At 37.6% G+C, this 27,052-nt stretch overlaps 1 protein-coding gene across 2 annotated transcripts in view; it reads right to left on the reverse strand.

The window, feature by feature from the left end:
• TMEM245 (transmembrane protein 245) overlaps window positions 1–27,052 on the reverse strand; it is a 95,032-nt gene that overhangs the window by 54,933 nt on the left and 13,047 nt on the right. The window contains exons 3-10 of one of the 2 annotated variants that reach the window (XM_068396433.1): window positions 26,887–26,988; window positions 25,827–25,934; window positions 20,268–20,348; window positions 18,691–18,903; window positions 13,471–13,640; window positions 8,506–8,529; window positions 1,972–2,076; window positions 572–654 (exon numbers count right to left, since the gene is read on the reverse strand). In XM_068396433.1, coding sequence (XP_068252534.1) covers window positions 572–654; window positions 1,972–2,076; window positions 8,506–8,529; window positions 13,471–13,640; window positions 18,691–18,903; window positions 20,268–20,348; window positions 25,827–25,934; window positions 26,887–26,988 — 886 coding nt within the window. The remainder of the gene's footprint in view (window positions 1–571; window positions 655–1,971; window positions 2,077–8,505; window positions 8,530–13,470; window positions 13,641–18,690; window positions 18,904–20,267; window positions 20,349–25,826; window positions 25,935–26,886; window positions 26,989–27,052) is intronic. The other variant, XM_068396434.1, reaches the window with a different exon arrangement.

Below are 27,052 nucleotides of genomic sequence, written 5' to 3' on the forward strand. Positions count from 1 at the left end.
CCACTGTGTACACTATACACACCTACTCTTAATAGGAACAGCCCTTCCCAACTGATTCATACCAAACTCTCCCATCCACCATTCTTTCCACCCTTGAACTCTTTTTCAGTTCACTCCAAAAACATTTTCTTCTAATCCTATTCCCTCAAAGGCACTCTGCAACCAGCTCTCCACGTTGTAAAAATAATTCAGCTCTCATCTTGCAACCTTCTCCAGAGATCATTCTGTGCCATTACTTTTCTTTCGCCGGTAAAAGGGAAAAGAATATTGATCTCTTTATTCTCTGCACTAGGCAAGTTTTTTGCCAAAACTGTAACTAGAGAAGTTTATACAGCTGTCCTTCTCCACCAAAGTCCAACTAGTCCTCAAATGAGATACCACACTGACAGTCCTCCAGAGTAATGCATAAACACTACTGTTGCCTGAGAGTTTAGCTTTTACATCTGCCTGCAACAGCCACTCCTATTTCTGTTCACCTAGGGGATTTTTTTTAAATTAAAAACTATGCATAAGAGTACCTGGAATCTTGTTCACCCACCCTATACTATTCGCTTAACTTCAGCATTCTTACTTTGCCCATTCTGGGTGACTGGCTACTGTCTCATTGATCAAGCTGCTTGTGACTTGAATCATGTGAACACTCTCTTGATGTACCTAAATTAAATATAGAGAAGAGAAATGTTATGTAATGCAAACTAGAACTCTTCCTACATTCAGAGAGGCTTCTATTTTATTTTTGGGGGGGGGGGGGGGGGGGGGGGGGGGGGGGGGGGGCTGGAGGAAGAGTGGTGACCAGTTTGTACATTTAAAGAATAATTCTTCCAATGCAGACAACCCATTACGAAGAAGTGCCATTAACCCAAAAAAAAGCAGTCAATACAATAATCATCAGTCTGTTCTGACAATTTTGGTCACACACTGTGTGACTAGTAATAGCAAATGGAAATTTAAGCCTTATCTCATCAGCGGAAAAAAACTTAACAATACAGCAGTGCTGTCAAGGGAAAAACTAAAATACAAAGCACGGTTTCAGGTATAACTTTTTATGCCATGGATCAAAGAAGTGTAAAAATTAATGAATGCTCAGCTCTAACATTACCAACCATGCTATGAAGTGCCTCACCAAATTAATTCTTCAATAAGAATGATAAAAGACACCTTTTACAAATATCTTAATGTTCCTTTTATGAATATAAGGAAGCTTTAGGAAGGAATGTTTGCACAACTTTTAAAGCTTTCAAGTTTAAGTACTCAACATTATATTAGCCTACATTTTGGAAAAAGGAGATTGACATAAGAACCCATTCATTCTTGGTCCGTAACTGTATTCAAGTCAAACATTCAATCCCCATTGACTATTTCAAGTATGAACACAGCTCCATTAAAAAAGGAGAGGGGAGGGGGGGAAAAAAAAAAAAAGTATGAGTGACCTCTTCTGGTGAGCAAAAAAAAAAACACAAACCAAAAATCAATTTCCGAGAACATCCGATCACAAATCTCAGCACATTTAAAATCAGAACAGGATACCATGAGGTTATTACAGGCAATTACACAAACAAATTGACAAATACACCTTAAGCATTTTGCAAATACATTTCTGATGCAAGATAAATTAAAAAAAAAAAATTCTAAGTGGCTCTGCTGTTGACAAAAAAAGTGTAACATGATGCAAAACGGATCTGTTCTTCTAATATATAAGCTAGTAATTCTTCTAGAATAAACTTCTTATTTCCAAATGTCTATATACTAGTTTTGTCATGTATGTAAATAAACATATTAATATAAATAAATACAAATATATAGATTTTTATATATAAGTAGTCTTGGAATGGTAACAAGTTCAACTAGAGAGCATTTAGTTGCTACATTTTTCAAAAAATTATTTAAGCTACACAATTTTGCATAAATGTCAGTAACTTTCATTCAGTATTTAAAACAAGCTCTGTGAGTACATTCCTTAACGCACTGTACCTTTGCAGTAAGGAGCAGGGCTAGCAGAAGGGTTCCTATCACTAGCAAAAATATTATGAAAATGCTGATTATTTTATCTAGCATTTTCTCCAACCACACGATCATCTGCACAGAAAAAAGAAAAAACAAATCATAGCATATAAATAAATCTTTAATAAAAGCAACACAATATGACAGTATTGTTATCTTTATTTACAATCAGAGTGCAAAATCAGGCTCTAATAAAACAGCATTTATACCCAAGCTTGGAGATGAACAATTAACAAGCGATGTTAGCATGATTAAGGTCATGATATGACATGTGATTTTGCAAATGACATTTACACATTACCACAAGACACAGCAAGCTCTCTGCAAAGCAAGCAATAATTCAACATTTACTTACTAGACCTAAAAGCTAGCATTCATGTCAGCTATGAACCTAGATATTTGTCTTTGTTTCTTGTCCTTCAGCAATTTGGAAACTTATAGACACTATCTGCACAGGACTTGGAAGCTATCAAGGTATACTGTAAAGTACAACTGTGACTTTCAAATTTGAATAGCTAATAGCCATCTAAACAACAAATGAGGTATTTCTGCAAGTAACCAAATTTTTAAAGCTGCTCATCAGCTTCTGAACTGAAATGGGGCTGGAGGTTTTCTACATTATTAAACATCAGGCCAATTATTCAGCACTGACTATTTCTGCCCACTTTCAGTCTTGAAAGGATGCTCAGCATTAAATATGCATCAGCTAAACCTACTGATACAGCAAACAAGTGTGTATGTTGGTCTGTCGGTTTATGGAAAGGCCCATTCTATACATGTCCACAAACAAATAATGATACCACTTAAGATTAGAGAAATTCTGATAACGTCATTCAAAACAATGAAACTGCTCAGCCACATGACTATGCAGAGTGCTCTAGAATAGCGCAAGCTGAGCTTCATCTCACACACAAATTGACTGTTTACATAAAAAGTTGTGAAAGCCCATGCAAGTATGATCAAATAAATGTTTCTAGCTTCTATGGTTCAAATACCAAGGTTATTTCTACTCCATATGGCATTACTGCAGGAAAAAGCAGCAGCAGAAGTACAACTGTAAAATTTGTGCTTTAAGAGAACTGAGGTCAAAGCAAGTGTGCAGTAGATTAAAGTATTTCCAAGTGAGTACAAGTTATATATTCAGTGATTAGGCTGGTAACTTTTTAGTTAGAGATCTTACAAAACTACTAGCATGCTTGCTCATGTTTTACATTAGTTCTTCCTTCATTATTTACCCTATTCTTACATGTGAAATTGGCCCTGGAACTTCTACAGGCTGCTGTGTGATGATTGAATTGGTTAACACTGAAGTTTTATCTCCTATTTGAAAAAAAGTAAGAATATTTTTCTGGTGCTCATCTTGTAGCACCTGAGCAGGTAATGTACATTAAGAAATTATTTTTAAACTTCAAGTTCTTTTACAACCAGCTCCTTGTTTGATCTAAATTAACACAAGGATTATAGTCAGCATTTTAGAACTGTTGTTCAAAATGATGAAGAAAACTGGAAGAAAGCAAAATCCTTTTAAAAGAAACCAGTGCTGAGCCATCAAGTTTTTGTAACAAAATCTGCACTGTATTATGACCTGCTGAAAGCAATTCAGAGAACCTGAAAGAATCTGCAAAATCTTTTGTCTTAGACATTTTTTAGCATTTTTCAGCATTGCTGAAATATTTCAGCCATCAGAAATGCCTTGCCAGTGCTAGAGGGAGGTTACCTGTCTGCGGCAGTACTGCAGCTTTCTGAACAACTCAGAGCAGCCTCTACATGGGGCTGTTACCTCTTTGGAAATAAGACTGAAAACAGGATTTGCTGTGCTCTTCCAAACATCACATACATTTTGGGATTAGGCAAGAGAAGCAAGAAATAGAAGTCCCTGGTTTTAAAGGCCAGAAATCAAAAATATGACTGAAGAATACTGGATGGCCAGGGGATGGAAATTTTATAGCATGGGCTTCAAAATGAAGCCATTAAAAATTAAAGCTGCCCTTGTTATTCCTTAGTTTATGAACTTCAAACTAATTGCTATTTACTTTCTAAGTAAAAGATAAAAGAAATCTGCTAGTCTGTCTTACATATAGCACCTTAATCAGACTCCCTGAACCCAAGAAATTGGAGGTGCTGTCAGAGATTTCCAGAAATGCTAGCCTCAATGATTGTGTGAGTGGTATCCAACAGATGAAATCTCCGTGCAGCTGAAGCTGGATGCTTAAGGTGTTCCACTATGGTAGCAACTACTGGAAGATCAAGCTCCAGAAGATCAGGACGAGGACTCTCTTTGAACTGGAACACAACCAACAGGGGATCTTTTCTTGACACTTCGTACTGTGGGTTGGAGTATGCCTACACTGCCACTGAAGTGCAGCTGCAGCACATGTAAAGCCTGAATTACCTTTAATCTAGTTAGTAAAGTAATGGCAGCACTGATGTTGTACCAGTACAGGCAGCAGCCTCAACCATCCCAGCCCACCTTGTGTTTATTTCCTGGGCAGGTATTCAAAGCAAGCTAGATGAAAGCCAACTCTGGTATGCCTACAGGTACTGCAATTACACCTCGCGCCATAGTCTTAAGGAGATCCAAGTTATACAACTGGTACAGACAAACCACAGGAGAAGACTGTACTGGACTCAGTATTGTAGGAGTAAAAGCAGATGCACAACACTTATTTAGGGCCATATTTACTCTCTCTCCTTTAATTTGCTTGCTACTAAACCTCCCTTCCTTCCTCTACATTTACCCACAATACCTCCTTAGGAAGCACTTACCTCTGCTAAATAATACATAGGTGCTGTGTTACTGCAGGTAAGCTAGACTGTTAAATCCCTGTGTGCTTGTACTTACCACTGAATCAGGTCCAGACTTCGTTCTTACCCCAGCCATGTCAGACCTCCCTTTACATCCTTCCTGTAAACCATGGGCATGCACACAAAGACAAACATATACTGACTAAACATTAGTCATTAGTCAGAGATCATGAAGTTTTAAATTCAGTTCCAAGCTTCTAATCTAAAGGTTAGTCAACAGCGGGAAGCTGATGCTGCCACAACATCCAAAATTAAACAAAGGTAAAGGAAAACCAGGCTCCTAAGCTACAGAAGGTCACACTTGTAAAACCAAACTGGAATGTTACTGATTTGTGATAGACTGACCACAAAAAAATATCCTTAATTGTCACAGTTTTGAAGGGAAAGGTATCAACTTTTAATTTTTTTTTAAAATATAGCTCACTGTAGAAAAAAAGTTTTTAAGATGAGTTGTATTCTGTTAAAATGCTTCTCAATAATTTGCAAGTTCTCCCTGCGTTCAATTTTCAGGTGATGATATAAACCATATTACCCTGAGCTGTAACAGAACTACAGCTCATGCTTAACAATCAGGAATCCTACTATCTAGACAGGTTCTCCATGTTATGCAGTAAGATACAGCATCAATGAATTCATATTTTCATCTTTCATGCTGCATAGCCATCAGAACACTAGTTTTTCTATTATGTTTTATCTACTGCATTACCCATGCAATGAAGCATACCCAAACACCTACTTAATTTTCAATTAAATCTATATGAAATTACCAAAAAGGACCAATATTTTTTTAAGCAGCTTCACTATCTATCATGATTGTTTCCAAGACATTTATTAGACTTGTTGACATTTCCCTTTAGTTTAATTAATATTTGAGGATATCATCTTATTAATATCATCTGATGAGAATAAGGGGAAGCCTGTAATCAGGACATATCTCAGGGTTACGTTGAAATGAGGCAGATGAGTAGTTAAGTTAGAAAAGATAGAGAACAGTCTAGATGAAGTCTCAAGTCTACTCAGACCAGTCTCTCCCAAACAGCAACAGCCGAATTTAGCAATTCTTTCTAAAGACTCCTGCCATAGACAATGTTATAAAGAACAAAGCATGCTAGCCCAACTGAACCTATTCTGTATTTTGGGCTACACAGATTGTGTTAAACTATGTGATTATATACTATTCTTGTTAGCAAATTAAAAAAAAAAAAAGTTTCAAGCAGCTTTTTGACAGAAGCTCTTAGAAAGAAAAAAAATAAGGTTTATCACTAGCAGCCATAACCAACCATCATTTCAAACTCTGCTGTCTCTAGGTGGTGTATTTTTAGTTTCTTCATGGATTATCAGAAATTTATCTTGGGTGTTCTCACAACCACTTCCCTTCAAAGACAGGCAAAAAGGAGAAAGGTGCAAAGGAAGCAACCTTTTAACTGCATCCAGTGCTCTGTATTACAAATCTCCTCCTTTCTTTGCCTCTGGTAGAGTATGATTTTTTTTTTAAATGTAATTATTTTTTTAAAAAAAAAAAGAAAAGAAAGAAAAACCAAGCTGACAAAACAAACCCACGAGAACCTGACACAGTTTGCACAGTATTTTTGCCTTTTTTTTTTTTTTTCCCTCTTGATTATAATATTATTCTACTTGCTCATGCACAGGAGTCAGCACTGCATGTAACACTATAGGACTTTCAGGATCTCTTCCTATGAAACTGTAAAGTAAAACGCAGTTTTCAAAAATGGCTCCTATGAACTAAAAAAAACCAAACAAACAAAAACCTGTTAAGAAACTATATCCACAGGGTTTTGCCCAATAATGCAAATCTCTAAACTAAAAATAAAATCCAGACATTTTAGAGTTCAAAGCAATTACAGTGAAATTATTTTTGCAATGTATCAATATTAAGGAAGAAACTGATCTACATACGTGAATTTTCAAACAAGAAAATGACAAACTCTGAGCCAGAAAAAAAAGTAATTGAGACTAAACTTTCACCTATTGTCTCCCTGAGCTCAGCTCTCCACCTAAACTGTGCTAACAAACCAATACCTAATCAAGAAGTTTTTATGAAGGGTTATGGTTGCACATATTTACTAATCGTAAGCCACTCACATAACACAAGCATTTCAAAGTCAGGAAATGTAAATTTAAAACAACCAAACTGTATTCAAGTGCAAAGGAACGTTCAAGACTTCCCCTTTTAGTGGGCAATTATAACTGAATCGTGAAGCAAGCAACTCTTCCCTCCTGTTCAGAAACACAGAAACACCCCCATCATACAAACCTAAGTTCACTGACTAAATACTGAAGATCAAACTTTCTAAATTCATTACAGCTACTCAGCCTGGACACTACACGCAGCATTATTCCCCATCTGCCACCCACAGCAGACACCAGCTCTGCAGCCCCATATCATTGTTTACAACAACCTTTTAGAGAGCTGTGCCAGTGCCCCCATGGCCTGCATGCTCTGCTGTGTTCTGCTTGTCTTCAACGCTGCTCACAAGGACAGTATTTCAGGTGTCTTTCACAACATGCAAGGCAGATGTATGGTTTCTATCGTACCAGCTACTGAATGGAAGGGATGGGTTGTTTATGAAACCACAGTAACCATTCTGACTCTCCCACCGATACTGAAGTGGTAAAGATAAAAGTTGCTGCTGGAAGCATAACCCATTTCCAGATAATGTATTTGATTTTTTCTCTTCCACTTAATTACTTGGTTTTCATATATTTTATCACATACTAGACTTTCACCTTTAAAACTCTGAGGTTGTGCAGATGTACACACGATACAGGCATCCCTCTCCAGCTCTGTGCTTGTGAAGCAATGACACTGCCCAAGTGTCAGAGATCAGTGCACCGAGGGCTTCTCCAGATTTCAGTCACACATGAGGCCAAACATGGACTGAATCAGTTTTAACTTCTCTTGGGATGACAGTTCCCCAAAGAACAATAGTTAACCCTAGTTGACTAAGATGAACCATGGGAACTGAGAAGTACATTTCTTATAAAACATATCACACACTTAAAAGCCCCACAAAAGAAAAAAATTCTTTAACTACACCAACTGCTTTAATTATATTTTTTAAATTTTTTTTTACTAGCCCTTACTTTCCTTAGGACTGTCATTAGATTGACCAGGTCTGAGACCATAAGTATTCTCATTTCACTCCTGCTATACTGAATACCACTTATACGCAAGCCAATTTGACACTTCAAAAGTAAAAGATTAACTGACTGAAGCCAGTCAATGCACCATCTGCAAGCACTTACATTAGCAGCTTTACAGCTGTGCTTCACCCTCACCACTCCCATGTTAATCCAGTCAACTGATGCCTTCTCTGAGCAGAGGACAGCTCTCCAGTCCAGGAGAGAACGGGTTTTGTTATGCATATAAGTGGGCACCAGGTGGAGATGAACTGTTCTTAAACAAAAGTGCCACTAAATCAAACTACCGCTTGAAAGGTTAATGTAATATTCCACTGTACAAAGCATTTAACTATGTGCATTCATTTTAGTAGAAGACAAGAGATCAGGTAGAATTATATGACCTTCAGTAGCTTATATTAAGAGCTGGAAGAGACACTTGGAGAGAGAACTAACAAGCAAAGCATGTTAAGGCGTGTTCATGCTGCAAAAAAAAAAAACAACTCCCCAAAACCACAGAATCCATTAGTTGGAATCACAGTTTTTCTGTTTATTTACCTTCTTATTAAGCCAGTGCCACAGCTTGTCAGTGGCAGGGGGAGATGGAAGAAAAGGGAAAAAAAGACAAGAACACAGTGGAAAATTATTGAAAAATGCAGTAATAGGGGGAAAAAAAAGCAATGAGAGGCAGGCAAAGTCATCCACAGAATGAAAATGAAATTGTTCCAGACACAAAGGTAAATTGCAATAGGAAGAAAAGACCATAACAACTTCTAATGCAAGAATCTAGATTTTACTATTAACATGCGCTTTTTGAAACAACGAGGGATATAACAAATAAGAACAACTGTAATGATATTAACAGAGATATCGGCATAATTTGGGCAATTCCAGTTTAATTATACTGCGAGCTAACATTTCAGACTTCAGAGCAAGACTTGTAAAAGTTCCCAAAACTTAACATGAGATACTTCTTTATTGCATTAACACTCCCATTCAGGCAGTTTCCTATGTATTTCAAAACACTCCTATTATGTCAACTACTGTTAAACAAATTTTGTATGTTTTTTTAGCACCACATTCATATTACAACATTCACATTCAATGGCACAACATCAAATACATAACTAAATCTGACATACGCACAACGGCAAATTGTGGATCAAATAAATGTATGGATTTCACATCATTTTATTGGCTGTGCAGAAGGCTCTTTGCACTTCTCAACAGTCAGTATCTCCTTTGGTACTACTAACTCTCACCCATACTGCTTAAGTACACCCATTTTAGAACCTAGTTTGTGTAGGACTAGGCTCTTAATTCTAGCCATTAGTAACCAGTTAGCAGCATAATCACAACAGTAAAAAGCTTTAATGTTATTATTCATCTGTGCAAGAGGTTAAGATCAAGTAAGTGAAGTCTGTTTCTCCCTGAAAACAAGATCACTGAATGCTCAATAGATCTAGTGTTTTCACCAGTTGCCAGAAATTATATTAGCTCCCAATGAAAACAAAATGTAAAAACATTTCAAATTTAAAAATATCTTAGAATGTTAATTAAGTTATATCAGAAGCAAGAAGCAGATTTACAAACAAACATGAACATCAGGAAACATTAAAATAAAATATGTCACAAAGCACCCAGTTTTACTAGCTTTTACTACTCATGGAAAGAATCACAGTAATGGAAAGCAATGACAAAGCTTCAAAAGCCTCAAATTGACACTGTTGAATTTGTTTCTATTTTACCTCTTCACCTATGGAATAATTTATCAGTGAAAAAAGGTAAAGTTGTTTACTGATTCAACAACATACTTTTGCCTTTAACTTTACTTCTGCATATTAAAAACCACCATACACCAGGTTCATTGTGGAAAAACGTAGATCTCATGGCTGTATTTCTCCACTTTGCACTCCAATACAACAAAAGCTAGAGGTCTATTGTTAGCTTGAGATCTTTGCAGAATGTGAAAGCAAGTCTTTCGGGTTTTTTTCTATAATTTCAGCCCCATGGAGCTGGATGATAAATACAATAACTAGGAAATAACATTCAGAAATAACAATAATTTTTTAATTAATGTTTAAGACAAAATCTGGGAGGTTCTACCTGCTTACTACCCTACCAATAATAATGTTTAAGTAGTTCTACAAATGTAATCAATCTCCATTTAAAAATAGGCTACGGCTTAATTCTAATCTTTAAGTCATCCAAAATTAAGAAGACTACAGCCACTTTTCCAGTATTTTATTGGAAAACTATTTATATAAGTTCATATATGTCTATGGAAGTATTTCCTAGAATAATATATGCACTGGTAGAGATTCTGCCCGTTTTCTGTGCTTGCTTTAACTACATGCTAAACTTGGTACCAGAAGAACCAAACCTTGACTTTACCCAAAGTTCAAACAATCTATTGCAGTCCTCCATACATAAAATTCTAGTACGCTATACCTAGAAAAAGCATACAACTACTAAATGATTCTGAAGTCTACCAGAACGCATGCATGCAAAATACTAGCACATTCTAATTAATAAGTCTAGTGCACACAGCTATGAGCAGCTACGTATGTTGCTGAACTCCCATGCAAACTCTAATCAAAATAAAACTATAGTCACCATATTAAAAGACAACAGTGGTCTCTTTAAAAAAAAAAAAAAAAGTTATCAGCGAAGCAAATTATTAGTTCCTGACCATTGATAAGAACATGCATGATACCATATCTATTACATTTTATGATGACTTGATGGATGACAACAGAAACCCCCCTACTCTTTCCTCCAGGAAGTCTCTCATATCTGAACTGCTACATCTGTTGGCTCCATGGGCAAATGCACCACCAGGGACTAAAGAATACAGTAAGAACATCTTATTTCCACAGTCTACGTTTAAACCAGGCCTGCACATACAGGCACAGCTTAACCTACTGTTTATAAAGAAAATGAAAAGCAATGCCCTACTTTCTTTCCTCTTGATCAGAACTTCTCTTCAGTTCCAATTTGTCTGCATTTCCAAGATACCCAGAGGCTGATGAGAAGGGGGAAAGAAGAGCAGTTCTTTTCTTATTGCTTTTATTTAAGAAACAGACATAATCAGTAAAGGTCAAAGATTTCCATGCATGAGCAGTACTCTCCCATAGTTTCTCCCAATGGGTTATTTTCCAGACCATCTACACTAGCCTCCTAAACTTCATTTGAGAGAAAAAGACACGCCACTGTAAGATGTCTTCCTCATCCTCACTACCTTTTATTCAAAGCTGGAACTACTTCCTAATAGGGCATACTACTTTAGAAAGATCAAGTAGTACAACTAGATGTTTGCACAAAACAGACCTTGTCAATGGCTTGCTGTACTTAGCTAAGAGCCCTGACAGGTCCTGATGCTGAGATTCAGCCTCCAATTAACTCAGCATATCAAAACCAAAATAAACAAAAAACTCACTAAGTTTCAGCTCCCAGGAAAAGCAAGTACAAATAAAATATTAAAAAATTAAACATCTAATTGCAAGGGAAATGATCCTTCAATCTTTGTTTCTCACACACACACATAGAAGGTAAGCTGTTAACAATTTACTCCGTGAATTTCTATTTTCTGTTTGCATATTTTTACTTCCTCTTCAACAGCGCCTACCGAAGCCAAAATGTTTGGTTATCCAACTTAAATACAGCTCATCCATCCTTTCTAAAAAAACTTGCAAGGATGTCATTTCCATCCCTCTACTTTCCCTGTCCCCACAAAAATCACAGTTGCCAATATCCTACAGCTGCCACATTACACAGTTGCCAATTTTACCTACAACTGGCATTGCTTCCCAAATTCTCAGAGATAAGATGCATCCACAATCCTACAATGTGCAGAATAAGCATATCCAGTAGAACTTAAAAGATATGAAAGCATTAGTGTGACAAGCATCAGAAGATCACACGTAATTCCAGCCACCCATGATAAAGCTAGGTGAACTGTAATTAGAATAGGCACAAACGAGGACAACAGAATCATGCAGAGTATCAAGTGTCTGTCTTATAAAGGCTAGAAGAGCTTGAATTGCTTTAATACACACAGCACAGACTCAGAAGGAATATGACTGTCATCTAAAAAATGGGAGGGAGAGGGGAGATGAAGAAATGAGTTGTGCCAACACTGATCTTTTGCTTAGACAAGAACAACAGGAATATAAACTGACCTTAAATACATTTAAGCTGAAGAGTGGGAAGTTCTGCTGCACATTAGGACAAAAGCCCTACCTTCTTTAAGAAGAAAAGACTTAGTGGAATTAGGAAGGATACTATATCATATAGTTATGCCACACAAGGATATCAAACTTCACAACTCACGAAATACAATGCATACAATATTGTGTCTAGAGAGTCTTTTTAACTTACAAAACAAAAGCTTTTAATGAAAAGCTTTCTATAATGTAAGCTCACATGTTAATATTTCCCACTACCTTTGGAAACCCCCTTTATCTGGTTCATAGCTGTATTCTGAAAGGCTTTTCCTTTTTCAAATTCTTCCTCAATGAACGCTGTGAAATGGTGACATTTCCTACGGGCATTTTAACGCTTCTCTCGACCTTTTGACATCCATTTACCCATTAGACCAGGGCTTAAGCTCTTCCTTTTCCTGTAGGAATTCAGAGCTATAAACCGCAGATGGGTCTGCTGAGGTAGAGATGCTCTGATAAATACACTTACAGGGTTCAGCTCTTCAGTTATAGAAACTCTAAGGTAACGGCTTTTTCTAAAGCAGAGAATACTCAACAACACAGTTACAGAAAGCGCATTCTTACACACTGGCATAGCTATTACAAACAAAATAATCTATCAGGTTAAGCCAAACCTTACAATTCTGAATGGAGGAGCCTTCATAAATTTTATGGAGCTTTCCAACTCCGCAATTTGCAATGCAAATGTGGGCATATTTTGAGTGGGGGAGAAGGGAGGGGAGCACACAAACCTTATTCTATGGCACTTCCTAAATACCTTATCCCACATATTTCTTCTCTTACAGAGGGAAGCCTCCCTTCTATACTACCATGCCACTGTGTTCAACAGCTATACTTCCACACAGCACAAACAACTGCATTCAAACTAGCTCAGGTCCTACTTACAGAAGAAAACGGGTTGCTTTTTCAATTGAGTTTTCACAACAGAAGTAGGAACATCTCATCCTTCAGATTAAAGCTTGTTAAGTGTAACTTCAAAATCTTTGTAATCAAGTAAGGTGACTGAACCATGAGAAGTTTGCCTTATTCAGACAAGGAATCTTCTAAAGATAACTCAACATTTAAAAAGTGACTTCTATCAAGCTTTGCATGTAATCATTTAACGAAGTTTAAATGTGTACTTAAGTGTGAATAAGGACAGAAGAGACATGGTTTAAAATACACCATAAAACAGATACAGTTTTATGAGAGACATGTCCATTAGTGACAGACATTTATTTTAGAATTAAAGCATCTCAGCATACAGTGAACAGAGAATAAAACAAACTTTCAGGTTGCTTAAGGAAATAAGTAGAAATACCTTACTGTCAAGCTTTAGCATGACTCTTCCGAGTCCTCTGATGGGCCTTGGAGCAAGAGCTTCTTGGCGTTCCTTCACAAAATGTTCAACAAGTTGCCACCAGCTTCTGCAATGCTTTGCCATGAAGTTCAAAACTCCAAAATGAACCACAAGTTTTTTAAGTGCCCAAACTGTAACCATAAGAAGGAAATAAGTATTAGAGATTTCAGAGGAGCACCAGAAGACTACACATCTATTCCATTCTGAAAGTCCTATGGAAAAGAAAAAGATTCTTGAGTTTTACTTCCCACTAGAAGTCACTTGCAGAATTTTCAAGTGGTTTTAGTACTAATCTCCTCATTTGCTTTACAGCCGTGCTTATCCACATGGAATTTAGATGGCAGCAGAAGAAAGGTGCCTGCACACTGCCCGATTATGCAGCTAACAGACTTGAGCAAGGCCTGGGATAAGCAGGTGCCATTCCATGATTCCACTACAGTGGATTTATCATATCTCTACACAAACACCATGCCAGATGACTACACGTAAAATACTACATTCAGAACTTAACAGTATGTTACACAAATGAAAATTTTCAGCCTCAAGTTTTAAGCCTTCTATAGTGCTAAAGCTGTATCTTTCCTTTAAGAACTGACAGCAGATCATGCACCATTTCACAGTAAAGAACTGTTCATTTAAACCTTCACCTGAAATATGACTACTGATTAATCTTGCTTTTAAACATCAAAAACAATATTTTGAGATCAGCTTTTTAGCTTGGCTTGAAGATCACCACACAGAGCTTCAGACAAATCCATACTGCTCCTCAAAACCAGACAACAGAAAAAATATTTACAACTTTTTCACCCCCAAAAGAAGCATTTTGCTACCACAGCTTTTTTCCAACACTCCTAACATATATCCACTGTAAAATAAAGAGCTTCTTAACACTAGAAATGTCTACCATTACAGTTACAGAAATGAAAGCTCATGTCCGTTTACTTGCCATGAAATAAAGCCCAGAGACTTTTGCATTAGGCTTATGGTTCCAATTCTGCAACGGCACTGCTCTCCCTCACTTACTGAGTATACGTGCAAAACTTGTGAATCATCACAATCAGGAATGTAAAAGCAAAAAAGCATGATACATATGAAACTTTCCTTTGAAGCTAATACACCTTTAACAGTCATGAAATATTTGCCATATCTTTTTTTATTTAACAAAATGTTACACCACTCCATTTACCTATCTTCTCACCACTGAAAAGACGAAAAGCGAGTCATCTTCCAAAGCCACTAGCAAATTTAACGTTAGAACAGAGCAGTTAATTCACATTATAAACAAAGATTTCTATTACAACTAATTTTACTGGAGTATTGATGCAAAAATACCAGTCACAAAAACATCATTACAAGATGTATCAACTTAAAGGATCATAATTATTATATGTTGCAATAACAGATGGGGAGGGTCTCACAACCCAGTCCTGCCTTGAACTACTGATACACAAACCTCCAAACAAAACTATACTGCATCCCCAAATACTGAAAACTATGGTTCCAAAGTGAAAATATTAGCAACAGAATCACACAATTCTCCTAATTTCTCCCTAATTTTTTTAAACAAGAATTTAGTAACAATGAATGTCACCTGTAGATCAAAAGTTACAGTAGGTGCCAAAAACTCTACTTACACAGTAAAATAACTTTCAGTGAAAACACTACCAGCACTCCAATTATATCACCGTTAGAGCAATATTTGATACTGAATTCCTCATCATTACATTCACAACACCACAATAAATCCCTCGTCCTCAGAAATTCACACCATGCTTCTACTTGGAGATGTGTAAAATGACATATATAGCCGAAAAGGTTAACTTTCAATATCCACAGGGCATTTATCAAAGTTCCACAAGAGCCTATTACCTGTAAGCTCACTTGTGTGATAGTTCACGTTCTTGTTCACGGAGCGCTCATTCAACAATTTGCTGACAATTTGCTGACCCTCTGGCACCACCATGTGGCAAGCATGGGATTTATTATCTTGAAGAAATAAGACTAATCTAATAATGTTTCTACTAAAGGTCATGTGGCAAACATACGAAAAAGGAGGAAACACCGTGCGAGTGCCAGTACCTAACTTGCAGGCTCAAGTTCTGTTCGATGAAATGCATCTCATGGTAAATACACAAACTGTTGCTCAGCAAAACAGGGCAAGCATGCATTTTACAAGGTGAACAACATATCTGAAATGGCATTCTAACCTTCTGCTATTATTTAAACATTTTTTAAAGAACATCTTCTAAAATAACTGAGTGTACACTCAGTTAGGTGATGCCAGGAGGTGCTACAGTCACACAGCTGTAATTATATTAGGTTAAAAAGAGGCAAGACAGAAAAAGCTAAAGGAGGGCTGTTATTAGAAAGTTGTGAACAAAAGAAGAGAAAGGCTGCATAATAAGAAATTCTAAATATGTCCAGGAAGTAGAAAATCACCTGAAGACAGAAACAGAACTAAAAAAACGATGCACAGAACAAGTAAGGAAGTGAATGAAAGATCTTAAAAAAGAGACAATAGGATTCCCAATCATGGTTTATTGCTTAGCGTTTGAATTCAAGTGTCATTTTTTCATCTTTTCATTTTATAGTATAATTATGGTATAATTTTTCCACCCTCTACATTAAGCAATTTTAAAAGAGCATCTCACTGTACCGAAGTACAAATGCATTCAAGGAAAAATGTTAATGGTACCAAGAGACTTCTAATAATCTAAATGCTGCTTCATGTAAGTCCTGTCTACCAACGCAAGGAACCCTGGTGAAATGAACACCTTTCTATTTAAGGTTTTAGGGGTGCTTTTTATTTTTTTTTCTTTTTACATACTAGAAGCATGCTCCTTAAGGTCTCCAAAGGGCTTGAAGTTATTAGTCTCCTTAAACTTGAAAAGTTGCAAGGAAACTTGCTTTATAAGTCTTCCTATTTTCCACTACTAAATACTTTTACTACTACCTCTCTTTGAACAATCCAGGTTATCATCATTCACCTTCTGACACTTTATGTGATCCACCGTTCTAAATTTGGCTCTGTTCCTCTTTATACTGCCTTTTCATAATATTTTTGTGGTGATCTAGTTATATTCAGTTATATGCCAAGAAAAAGCACTTAATGGCCCAGTGTCACTGATAAGGCAACAGGTCACAAATATTCTCAAAATTAATTTTTATTTTGGCATGAGTTTATCGTTCAGGTAGCTAATTTAGATCTAGTGACTGGCAGCAGGAGTATTCATCCATTTCAGTTACAGATGTGCACTTCAACCTAGATTTGTCTGGCTCAAGCTTAAAACCAGTTATTGTTGTCTGCCTAACAGTAAACTATTGGAACCATTTTTCCTCCCACCCAAGTACGTACTTCTAAAACAGTGGTTAAGTCACTCATTCACTTTTCTATAAATTAAGCCACATAAGCTCTCTTTCTAGTAAATCTATTTTCTAATCCCTTTATAATTTTTATGATGCATTTACAAGCTACACCCAACCTGCCATCACCATTTCCCATGATGCCCAGAAGCCAAAACTGGGCAGTTTCTTCCATAGCACTACACTTGGCTGGGAAAAAAAAAAAAAAAAAAAAATATCGAACTCCTCTCTCCTCTCATCCTGTATTCAGCTATTTATATGCCTAACAATCACATTACCCTTTAGCTGCTGCTACAGTGTCACCACCAAACATGCAGCTGTTCCTTTCACAGTGCTTCTCAGAGTTCACAGCCCCTCAAACCTGTAAGCATGGCCCCACAGTCATGATTTCCAGATGCACAACTGCACAGTTTATAATGGCTTTGTGTATCAGGTGTAAATCGCAAGGTTTTGGTAGCAGGGTGGCTGCTGGGGTGGCCGCCATGAGGAAAGACCAGGGGCTGCTCTGTGCCAGGCACATTCGGTTCCAACTGGCTCCGCAATGGACCCACCACAGGCCAAAGCTGAGCCCATCAGGCACAGGTGTGGTGCCTCTGTGAAAATATATTTAAGAAAGGGCAGAAAACACTAGAGAGGGAGAAGGGGAGGAAACACAAAGAGAAGAAGTAAATAGAGAGGAAGAGGGAATAGAGAGACTAACAGAGGGAATAAAAGGGCCAGGGGAGAAGAAGTGCTCCACTGTGGAGCAGGCACACCACTCAGGGACCATGGCCTATGGAGGACCCGTGCCGGAGCAGGTACACCTCCTGAAGGGACTGTGGCCCAGAGATGAGGAGATGCCTGAGTTGGTACCTCCCCAAAGGGACTGCAGGTCACGGATGAGCCCCCACTGGAAGACAGGACAAGAGTGAGTGTCTCTGTGGGTACTTGGCTGCTAGCTGGGGCCACCCCACCACACTTGGTAAAAGGGAAAACAGCTACATTTAAGTGTTAGATACATTAAAAAATGCTGAAAATTAGTGTTTTAACTGAAGTTTAGAGAAAATCCAAGCAAATTACGAAACACACTTTGCTTACAGTAGAGGGATGGGAGGAAATGCCTTCAGATTCATAGTAGCTCATGCGTATTTCCAGAGTTCACATCTCCCCTATTCACTCCCCAAAAGAGTAGTGGAAAAAGTAGCACTCCATTTTAAAATAACCTCTTTAGATAGCTATCATAACAACTCCTTCCTTGATATATAAGAGAACAGATGCAGATATATGTGAAGCAACAAAGCTAATTAACCTCAGAGCTACAATTAGAATCAAATTTATCTTGCAACTTGTCCACAGAGCCTAGCAACCCATTTTTAATGGAAATTAAAAGTTAGCATGAGCTGTACTTCAGTACTGAATAACAGCTAAAATATTCTTTACCTATAGGTGCAAAAACATGAAAGACAAGACATCAAGAGGAAGAAAAACAAAGTACTCTAAACCAAAAGTATTCTTACAATGAAAAGTACGGCACTAAATTATTCCAGGTAACTACAACAGTCAACAGACAAAGCAATTTTACAGAGTTGTCCACTACGTTGTAACAGACAGTGCACATGAATCTTCTTATTTGAAGCTACCATTCATCAAGAACATCATAATGTTCAAGAATAATGTTCAACACTTACGTTCTTGATGTTCTTAACAAAAAATCTTGAAAAAGTTATAAATTAAAACTCCTAAAAGCCTACAAGCCTTTCCTTCTATTTTATTTAACACAAAGCCTAAGGCTATCCAAAGTCATCATTTAACATGCATTTCTAATAATTGGATTATTACCTGCAAAAGGCACCGGCAATAGCTGCACTATCCAGAAATTTAGCCAGATCTGGACAATGACAATGGCCCACACAAGTGTAACAAAGTAAATATCACTAGTTTTCTTTTTTCTAAGAAGAGATCCGATCTCAGGTCTTTGTCTGCTCCCAGAAGAGGATGAAGAGGAGGAGAAAGAGGATGAAGCATGTGGAGGCTGATCACCGTCTGCTGCTCCTAAACCAAACAAAAGCAAACAAAGAAGTAGAAACGATCACATTGATGTTCACAAAACAGAATATGCTCCCTAGTCCCAAATGAGTCCTTTTTTTCCTAGGACTCCCTAGTCCTTTTTTTTTTTTGCTGTCGTCATTTTTTTGGGTTGTTGGGTTCGGTTGGTTGGTTGGTTGGAATTTCTCTAAAAGACAGAGACAGTCTTGGCACTCACCTGAATTTTGAAAAGCTAGAACAGGGCTGTGTAAGCTCTCCCACATCATGCAACACCACGCCAAGCAGTGCTGGGAGAATGAGAGAAGAAAAGACACTACAGCCTCTAAGAGGCCTCCTGTCACTGCCGGTAAATTACAAGCCATATATTCTTTATCAAATAACCATAAAACCCTGAAAAATACAAAGTGTAATTCACTTCTAAAAGAAACCTAAAGCCTTAAAAGAAATCTTTGATTTCTCTTTACTTCAAGGACTTAAAGAGAAATCTTAGATTTGCTCAAAGCTCATTTAAATAAAACAAAAAAATACAGCATACATTGAAGAGGAAGCTTGTATCTTACAAATTTCTTACTACACTTTTTCTTTTCCTGAACACTCACATTACAAACACAGCACTCATACTGTGATCCTAAATTACTTGCTTGTGTAACATATTTTACTAACAACAGCAAGCATAAATTAATGGGTAAGAAATGCTGTCATTCTCTCAGTTAGTTAGTAAACATGAAATTCAATTCGAAAATGTGAACTCATGTGTTAAAGGCACTTATAAATAAACAGTAAATAGTCATTTCAGGAAAAAATATGTCCAAATTAAAATTCTTGTATAGAGAACACAGTCATTTATTTATTTATTTAACTTTTTAGTTGGTACATCTGCCTAGTATCAGACTAGCATCAGTGACACCAAATACATCTTCTGTCGCTGTATGTAGAATCTCTTCCTGAGAACATCAATATTAACTTTTACTGAGGTTCCATGCTGGTGGTGAAATGCACACACTTCCCACACACCATTACTTCAAAAAAGTTTGCAGCCATAGTGGAAGAACACACACACAAGAAAATCTGAAAAATTACTCTATGCTGAAGAACAAAAAGCAATTTGTTATGTTGGTACATACTGCAGCAGGTAAGCAAAGAACACAAGTCTTTCACCAGACTTGTGTCACGTCAACACCAAACACTTTCCTCCCATGAAGAAAAACTGCTTTAAGAACTGCATTACAATATACTACATGCGTATCAGTCAAACAACTCGTGTTTCACACATGCGGTTTTAGCTGTAATGGGTCACTAGAGCCATTCCTAGCCTAAAGCATGACAGCTAGAATGTACAAAAGGACAAGACAGATTTGTCATATGTGTACCGTAGTGGTAAGTGACAAATTCTGCAGCCTCGCACACTGGATGAACACTCTTCTTTTGTTGTAGAAATCTGCACTGGTGTTCTACAAATAAGGGGAACTATTTTTAGAGCTTATAAACACTTCCCCACCACACTAATACAATAAGGCAGATCTACTGATTCCCCCAATTGATAGACACTGGGATAATGACAGAAACATCAGCTGGTTGCTGGTAACGTATTTGGTGGAACTTCAGAATATTCCCAAAGGAATTACAGCATGTAACCTGAAAGAAGGAACTCTGCAAGCAGCTAAACACAGCAGAAGCTTCAGATGGAGTGCTTCTTGGCAAATCAGTTCATGTCTCACAGGGATGAAGGCCAGCCCTATCATACAAACTATGTTTTGGAAAAAAAGACACGAGTTAATTTTTCATTTGGGGAGAGATAGTTACCTGTAAACAGAAGCTTTCCTAAAAAGACAAAGTGTTTTTGTCATAAGAAATAGAGGGTCTATCATCCCCCTGTACTTCTCAGTCTATTTTTAACGAAGCAGAAGAGTACTAATAGAAACAAATGGATCTGGCTTACGATGCACTAAAGGAACACAAATTTGAAAGCAGTATATCCATAACTGAGAATTCTTCCCTATCAATTCAACTTACTCAACACTTTTGATTTTACTTTTTTTCTTCAAAGTTAATATAATAAACATAAGAAGGAACACAACAACAAGCAGAAAGCCAAATATTTATCAAAGGGAAGTGTATGCTAAAAGCCAAAACAGAAAAAAACAAAGCAATTTAATATGCTGAAGCCTATGCCTCAAGATTAAACTTACCTGACACTTTTTGACCCAATAGCCCTTAGTAGAGTCATTTTTATGAAAGAAAAAATAATATTTCTTCTTTTGGTAATGAAAAATTTGATCAACATTTTTGCAATGAAGAAAACGTTACTGTTGCTGTTACTTGAGGTTAAAAGTAGTACCAATTAAACTGCCTCATTCTCTTACAATTTCCCTATTAACTTAAGCAGACTGCACACAGAATGCAAAAGACAGATGAGATAGAGCTGACAGGAAAAAAAAAATAAAAAAAAAAAAGACTAAAAACTCCTAGGGGATCCCAAGACAAGAAACCTTTTTCAGATCTGCAGCACTTTAAGCCAAACTAAACTGGCACTGCCAATGACCCAGTATTCTCCCCATGACAAACAGACTCCTTAGCATCAGAACTGCCAGATGACTGTATCATAAGTCAGTTCACAAAGCTGATCCACCCAAAAAAACCCCAAACTTTGCAAATCAAAAGAAGTCACATTTTGTAGGCAAGATATGCTCTGCAAACTAAGGCATGAGTGCCTTGTCAACACAAGTAGGAAAGAAAGGACTATCAGAATACTGATTTAGCGTAACTTCAGGTTCTGTAAAATCCCATTTAGTGTGTTTCATGATATTTTTAGAGGTGAAACCTGAAAAACACCTTTCTATCTTCTAGCTCATGAAAGTATGACAGTCTTTCCCAAATGGCTAACATAATACCCAGTAAAGAATTCTAGTAAAATCAGAATGTATGGTATCTATTTGAATACAATAAAAACAACAAAAAAAAAAATCCATTTTCCAGTCTGTCTTAAGACATGTTCTTTTTACATATTATGTTCTCTGTCAAGTCAACTTCTTGCTGGCTTAGCATTTTGAATTATTCTCCTCCCTTCCTTCAATAAAAGGAAAAGGAACAGCAGCATAAACAGGAAGGCAAGTGTCTGTATCTCCATGGAGCAGGGTATTAGAATAAAATCTTCAGAGTTAGATGAAACAGTGATCTTGCTACTATTAACGAAAAAATTTTTCAGAACACCAGGATGAAGGTACCCCTTCATGAATAACCACACCTTTCTGTAATTTCAAGAGAAAGAAATTTTTCTTCTTTTTTTAAGGAAACAAAGAAGGTTGGGCAGGGAAGGGAGAGCAAGAGGCATGACTATGTTTAAGGATTTCAGTACCCATCATATTTAAAGCCAAGAAGACAATAGAATCTTGCCTACAAAGTAGCTAACGAAATACTGCAGTGGTATCCGCTTCTTAAGTTGTGGACTTCTCATTTGCTGAACACTCTGGAAATTCTTGGACCACCTGCACTGGTATAATTAAACTCCTCATCCCCAACACTAAATACCAGCATTCAACAACAAAACAAGGAAAAATATGAGTGTTCAGAAAACCTATAAAATCAATACTGCTTATTTCCCCTCCTGTTTTTTTCATGAGCAAATTTAAGCACAAGGAGAGCAGTAAAAACACAAAGCATTGATTGTTCTATAATTGATTTAATACAGTATAAGTATTGTCATTGCTACTGACAATTAATCAACCTTGACAACCACTGCCATATTTAGAATAGATACTAGGAAGATCTCCTCCTGAAGTCTGCTATCCACCTGGCTGAAGACGTGAAAACTTTCAAAATCTTACATTTCTCATAAAATAGATGTGTGTTACAAGTTCCAAAGCAATATAACAAATATCCAAAAATCTCTGCAGAGGAAAACCAAAAGAGTTGCATTTCTTAACCCTGCAGGTAAAACCTTTTGCTGTACAAGAATGAGGTTCAACAAGAACAAGTGCCGGGTCTTACACTCGGCCACAACAACTCCATGCAGCTCTACAGGCCAGGGGAAGAGTGGTTAGAAAGCAGCCCGGCAGAAAGAGACCTGGGGGTGCTGATCGACAGCCGGCTAAACATGAGCCAGCAGTGTGCCCAGGTGGCCAAGAAGGCCAACGGCATCCTGGCCTCTATTAAGAATAGTGTAGCCAGCCGGTCTAGGGACGTGATCGTCCCTCTCTACTCGGCACTGGTGAGGCCACACCTTGAGTACTGTGTCCAGTTCTGGGCCCCGCACTTCAAGAAAGATGTTGAGGTGTTGGAGCGAGTCCAGAGGAGGGCGACCAAGCTGGTGAAGGGTCTGGAGGGTCTGACCTACGAGGAACGGCTGAGGGAGCTGGGGTTGTTTAGCCCGGAGAAGAGGAGGCTCAGAGGTGACCTTATTGCAGTCTACAACTACCTGAAGGGAGGTTGTAGTGAAGTGGGAGTTGGCCTCTTCTCCCGGGCAACTAGAGATAGGACAAGAGGGCACAGCCTCAAGCTTGGCCAGGGGAGGTTCAGGTTGGACATTAGGAAGAATTTCTTTACAGAAAGGGTTATTAGACATTGGAATGGGCTGCCCAGGGAGGTGATGGAGTCACCATCTCTGGATGTGTTTAAGAAAAGACTGGACATGGCACTTAGTGCCATGGTCTAGTTGACAGGGTGGTGTAAGGGCAACGGTTGGACTCGATGATCCCTGAGGTCTCTTCCAACCTGGTTGATTCTGTGATTCTGTGATATTTTAATCACTGTTCACACAGAAGATCCAAACCAAAGACAACCAAAAGGATGCTTAGCACATATCATGAAATAGAATGCTACTTCCCAACAGACTGTTGGAAAACTATTTGAACTATTGTTAGAAGTAAACACGAAACTCCATATTTGTTGTTCTCCTGCTGTTGAAGAAAAACAACAGAATTTGCATCTGGTTAACTGTCTCAAGAAAATAAGTCAAAAAACATTCGCTATAAAAGACATATTGGTAAAACCACTGTAGTTTTCTTTTGGCCAAGAGAGGTTACAACCTGAAAACAGAAAAAAAACCTGTCTTAAAGACAAGAAGAAAATTAGAACTGGTGTTGAGTACTTTGTCCAGTTCTGGGCCACCCGTTCAAGAAAGACAATGAACTACTGGACAGAGTCCAGTGGAGGGCTTCAAAGATGATCAGAGGACTGAAGCATCTCTCTTATGAGGAGAGGCTGAGGGAGCTGGGTCTGTTTAGCCTGGAGAAGAGAAGATTGAGGGGGGATCTTATCAATACTTACAAATACCTTAGGGGCGGGTGTCAAGAGGATGGGGCCAGACTCTTCTCAGTGGTGCCCAGCAACAGGACAAGGGGCAACGGGCACAAACTGAAACATGGAAAGTTCCATCTCAAGATGAGGAAAAACTTCTTTACTTTGAGGGTGAGAGAGCACTGGAACAGGCTGCCCAGGGAGGATGTGGAGTCTCCTCCTCTGGAGATATTCAAAACCCGCCTGGACACGACTCTGTGCAACCTGCTCTAGGTGAACCTGCTTCGGCAGGGGGTTGATGATCTCCAGAGGTCCCTTCCAACCCCAACCAATCTGTGATTCTGTGGTGTGTATTTAAAAAAAAAAGAAACAACAAACAAGAACACTATCACTTACATAGCACATTTGCGGGAGACTGTTGCTTGACCGGATGTTCAAAATCCAACTAAAAAAATTATCTCATTCCAAAATTAAAGACCAGAGACAGCAATATAAGAGGACTGTCACCATGATGCTCCGTTCTCGAGCTTCAGGACATATGTCCATTGGGTTCTATATTTATTTTTATGATTAGTCATATAAAATCTAGAAACAAAGATAAGAAAAGAATAAGTTGTCTAAGGCTGCCCTTTTTATATTGGAAAAAGAAGCATGTTTGCAACTACAGCTTCCACTGACATATTTAAAATCAGGAAGCGTGTTGACATTTCACTGAAAGATTTCTGAAGAGCTTGTTCTACACCGTTTCACCTGGTGGCTGAAGTAACTTTTTTAGCTTCACGAATGGTAGCCTTTTTAAAGTAGAAGTTTTTAAAGCCACATGCTCAAAGCATTCTCTCCTGCACAATCACTATGTTTCCTCCTCTGAAGCACGATTTACATATTACAGACAATATTAAGAACATACTGTCTTGAAGTAGACAACTCTTAGACACAGCCAATTTCAAACTGAAGTTTTGGAAGTTCACATTCTGTCAAGATGAACGACCCGGTTTGTCTACTTGCAGGAAATGGATGAAACCTTTCAGTTTCCAGAGACCTCTATAATAGCTTATTTTTCTAGTATCACATTCCATCAAAGGTCTACCTGGAAAAATGACGGTAAAGCTCAAAACCAGTGATGGACATCTAAACACCCTCTTTGCAACTCTTTCAAGCCATTTCTTACAAATTTCTAGTTATGTTATTGCAAGTGAAAGTATTGTGACTCAAGCTACAATGTCAACTAAACACACTAGACGAAAGACTTTGAGCATGCCATAGTTAAACAGAGAACAAAGGTTTTTTTGTCACTGTGATGTACACAAAAATTGCAGTCTATCTGTACCTGGTCCAGAAACCTAGTTATATCTCCTAACTGCCAACAAACCAAAAGAAGGCTAGGGAAAATAAAAAAGTTAATAATAAAGAATAGAAAGAAACCACGCCCTCATTACGGAAAAAAAATTTCTTCCTAGTCAGGCCTTCTAAATGTACAGACAGCCACGTAAACTATCACTTGAAAGACAGCTTTTATATTATTGTCTTCTTAACATTTTTAAAAACAGACAAACTTGTTTCACAAGGTAAGCATAAATGTGCTATTTGGGACAGGATGAAGAGGAAAGGGACTATTTTGAAATTCATTCTTAATTCCCTCCAATTTCATGCCTTTAGAGCAAATTCAAATGTTTTCTTACAGAGTAGTCAGTCACCTGAGGGTTGTGAGGAACATTCACTATTGGACTCATCTTCTGTCATTGAAATTGCCATGGCAATTGTTGAAGCAGCAATGGAAATCATCTGACCAGGAAGCTCTGCCCCTGTAAAATATATATGTGTATGTAAATAAAGAAAAGTCTTAAAATGTTTTATTTGTTGCTCAGTATCCACCAAAGCTGTCAAGCAACAGAAATTCCACGGATAGACACTGTCGGTTTTTAATATGTACTATATGCAGTCAATACGATCAAACAGGAATGGGTGCTATTAGTTTCAGTACTACAATACACCTGGAGCTAAAACACAAAACTACTATTTGCTTAGCACCTTCCTCGCTAATGAACTGTTACCAATCAAGTCATTCACAGTTGCTCGCAACCTGATTAATCTAAAAACCTCTATGCCAGATAATTTATTTTGCTAACCAAGATTATGATGATGTTCAAGAAAACTAGAACAGCAAGACAGGAAAAAAGTCTCCCAAAACCATCACACAGCTAGTACTAGAAAGGAACACTTGACATCTGCTTTTATGCAAAATTGACTCACAACAGGCAAAACCTGTTTTTCTTAAAGTCTAAACACAACCATACTTTTAAGAAACCCATATTTTAAAAACGAATGACTGGATATAAGAAACTCGCTGGATGGAGTGGTCTCAGTTTCTCTCATACTCAATATTACAGGAGCTACTAAACCCATATTGCTCATTTCTTTCAAAATTAGCCTCTGATTCCAAATTTTCTGGGCTTTCTTTATGCTTGAAACTACATAAAGGATTCTGTAAACTTGAGCAGTCAGGCTTGATAACGAGAGTTGTTATTCTGCTATGGTAAAGAAACATCAGTCCATTGCAATGATTTTCTGTAAAGAATCAAAGATTCACTTCAACACGTGTAAACCACTTTGAAACAAACATACTAAGAATCTTACAGTAAATTGTTGCAATTCATATGATATTGAAAATTTACAGTAATATGGCCCAGATTCTTTCACCTGACTTTACAGAACTTTTGCCTCCAACAACAAAAGAAATAGTGACTCGTTCCTTACCAGAAGACTCCTTTCCATTCTGCTGTTCGTGCAACATGCCTACAGTCATCAGAACAACTATAACCAGAAACACAGCAATTCTCCAGGAACCTGCCACAGAAGCTGAAAGATACAGGTTTTTTTTACAAGAAAAATTATGCCATTAATAAACTCTACATCTAGCAAA

The sequence above is a fragment of the Nyctibius grandis genome, chromosome 3, assembly GCF_013368605.1.
Source record: "Nyctibius grandis isolate bNycGra1 chromosome 3, bNycGra1.pri, whole genome shotgun sequence".
In the NCBI taxonomy this organism is placed as follows: Eukaryota; Metazoa; Chordata; class Aves; order Nyctibiiformes; family Nyctibiidae; genus Nyctibius; species Nyctibius grandis.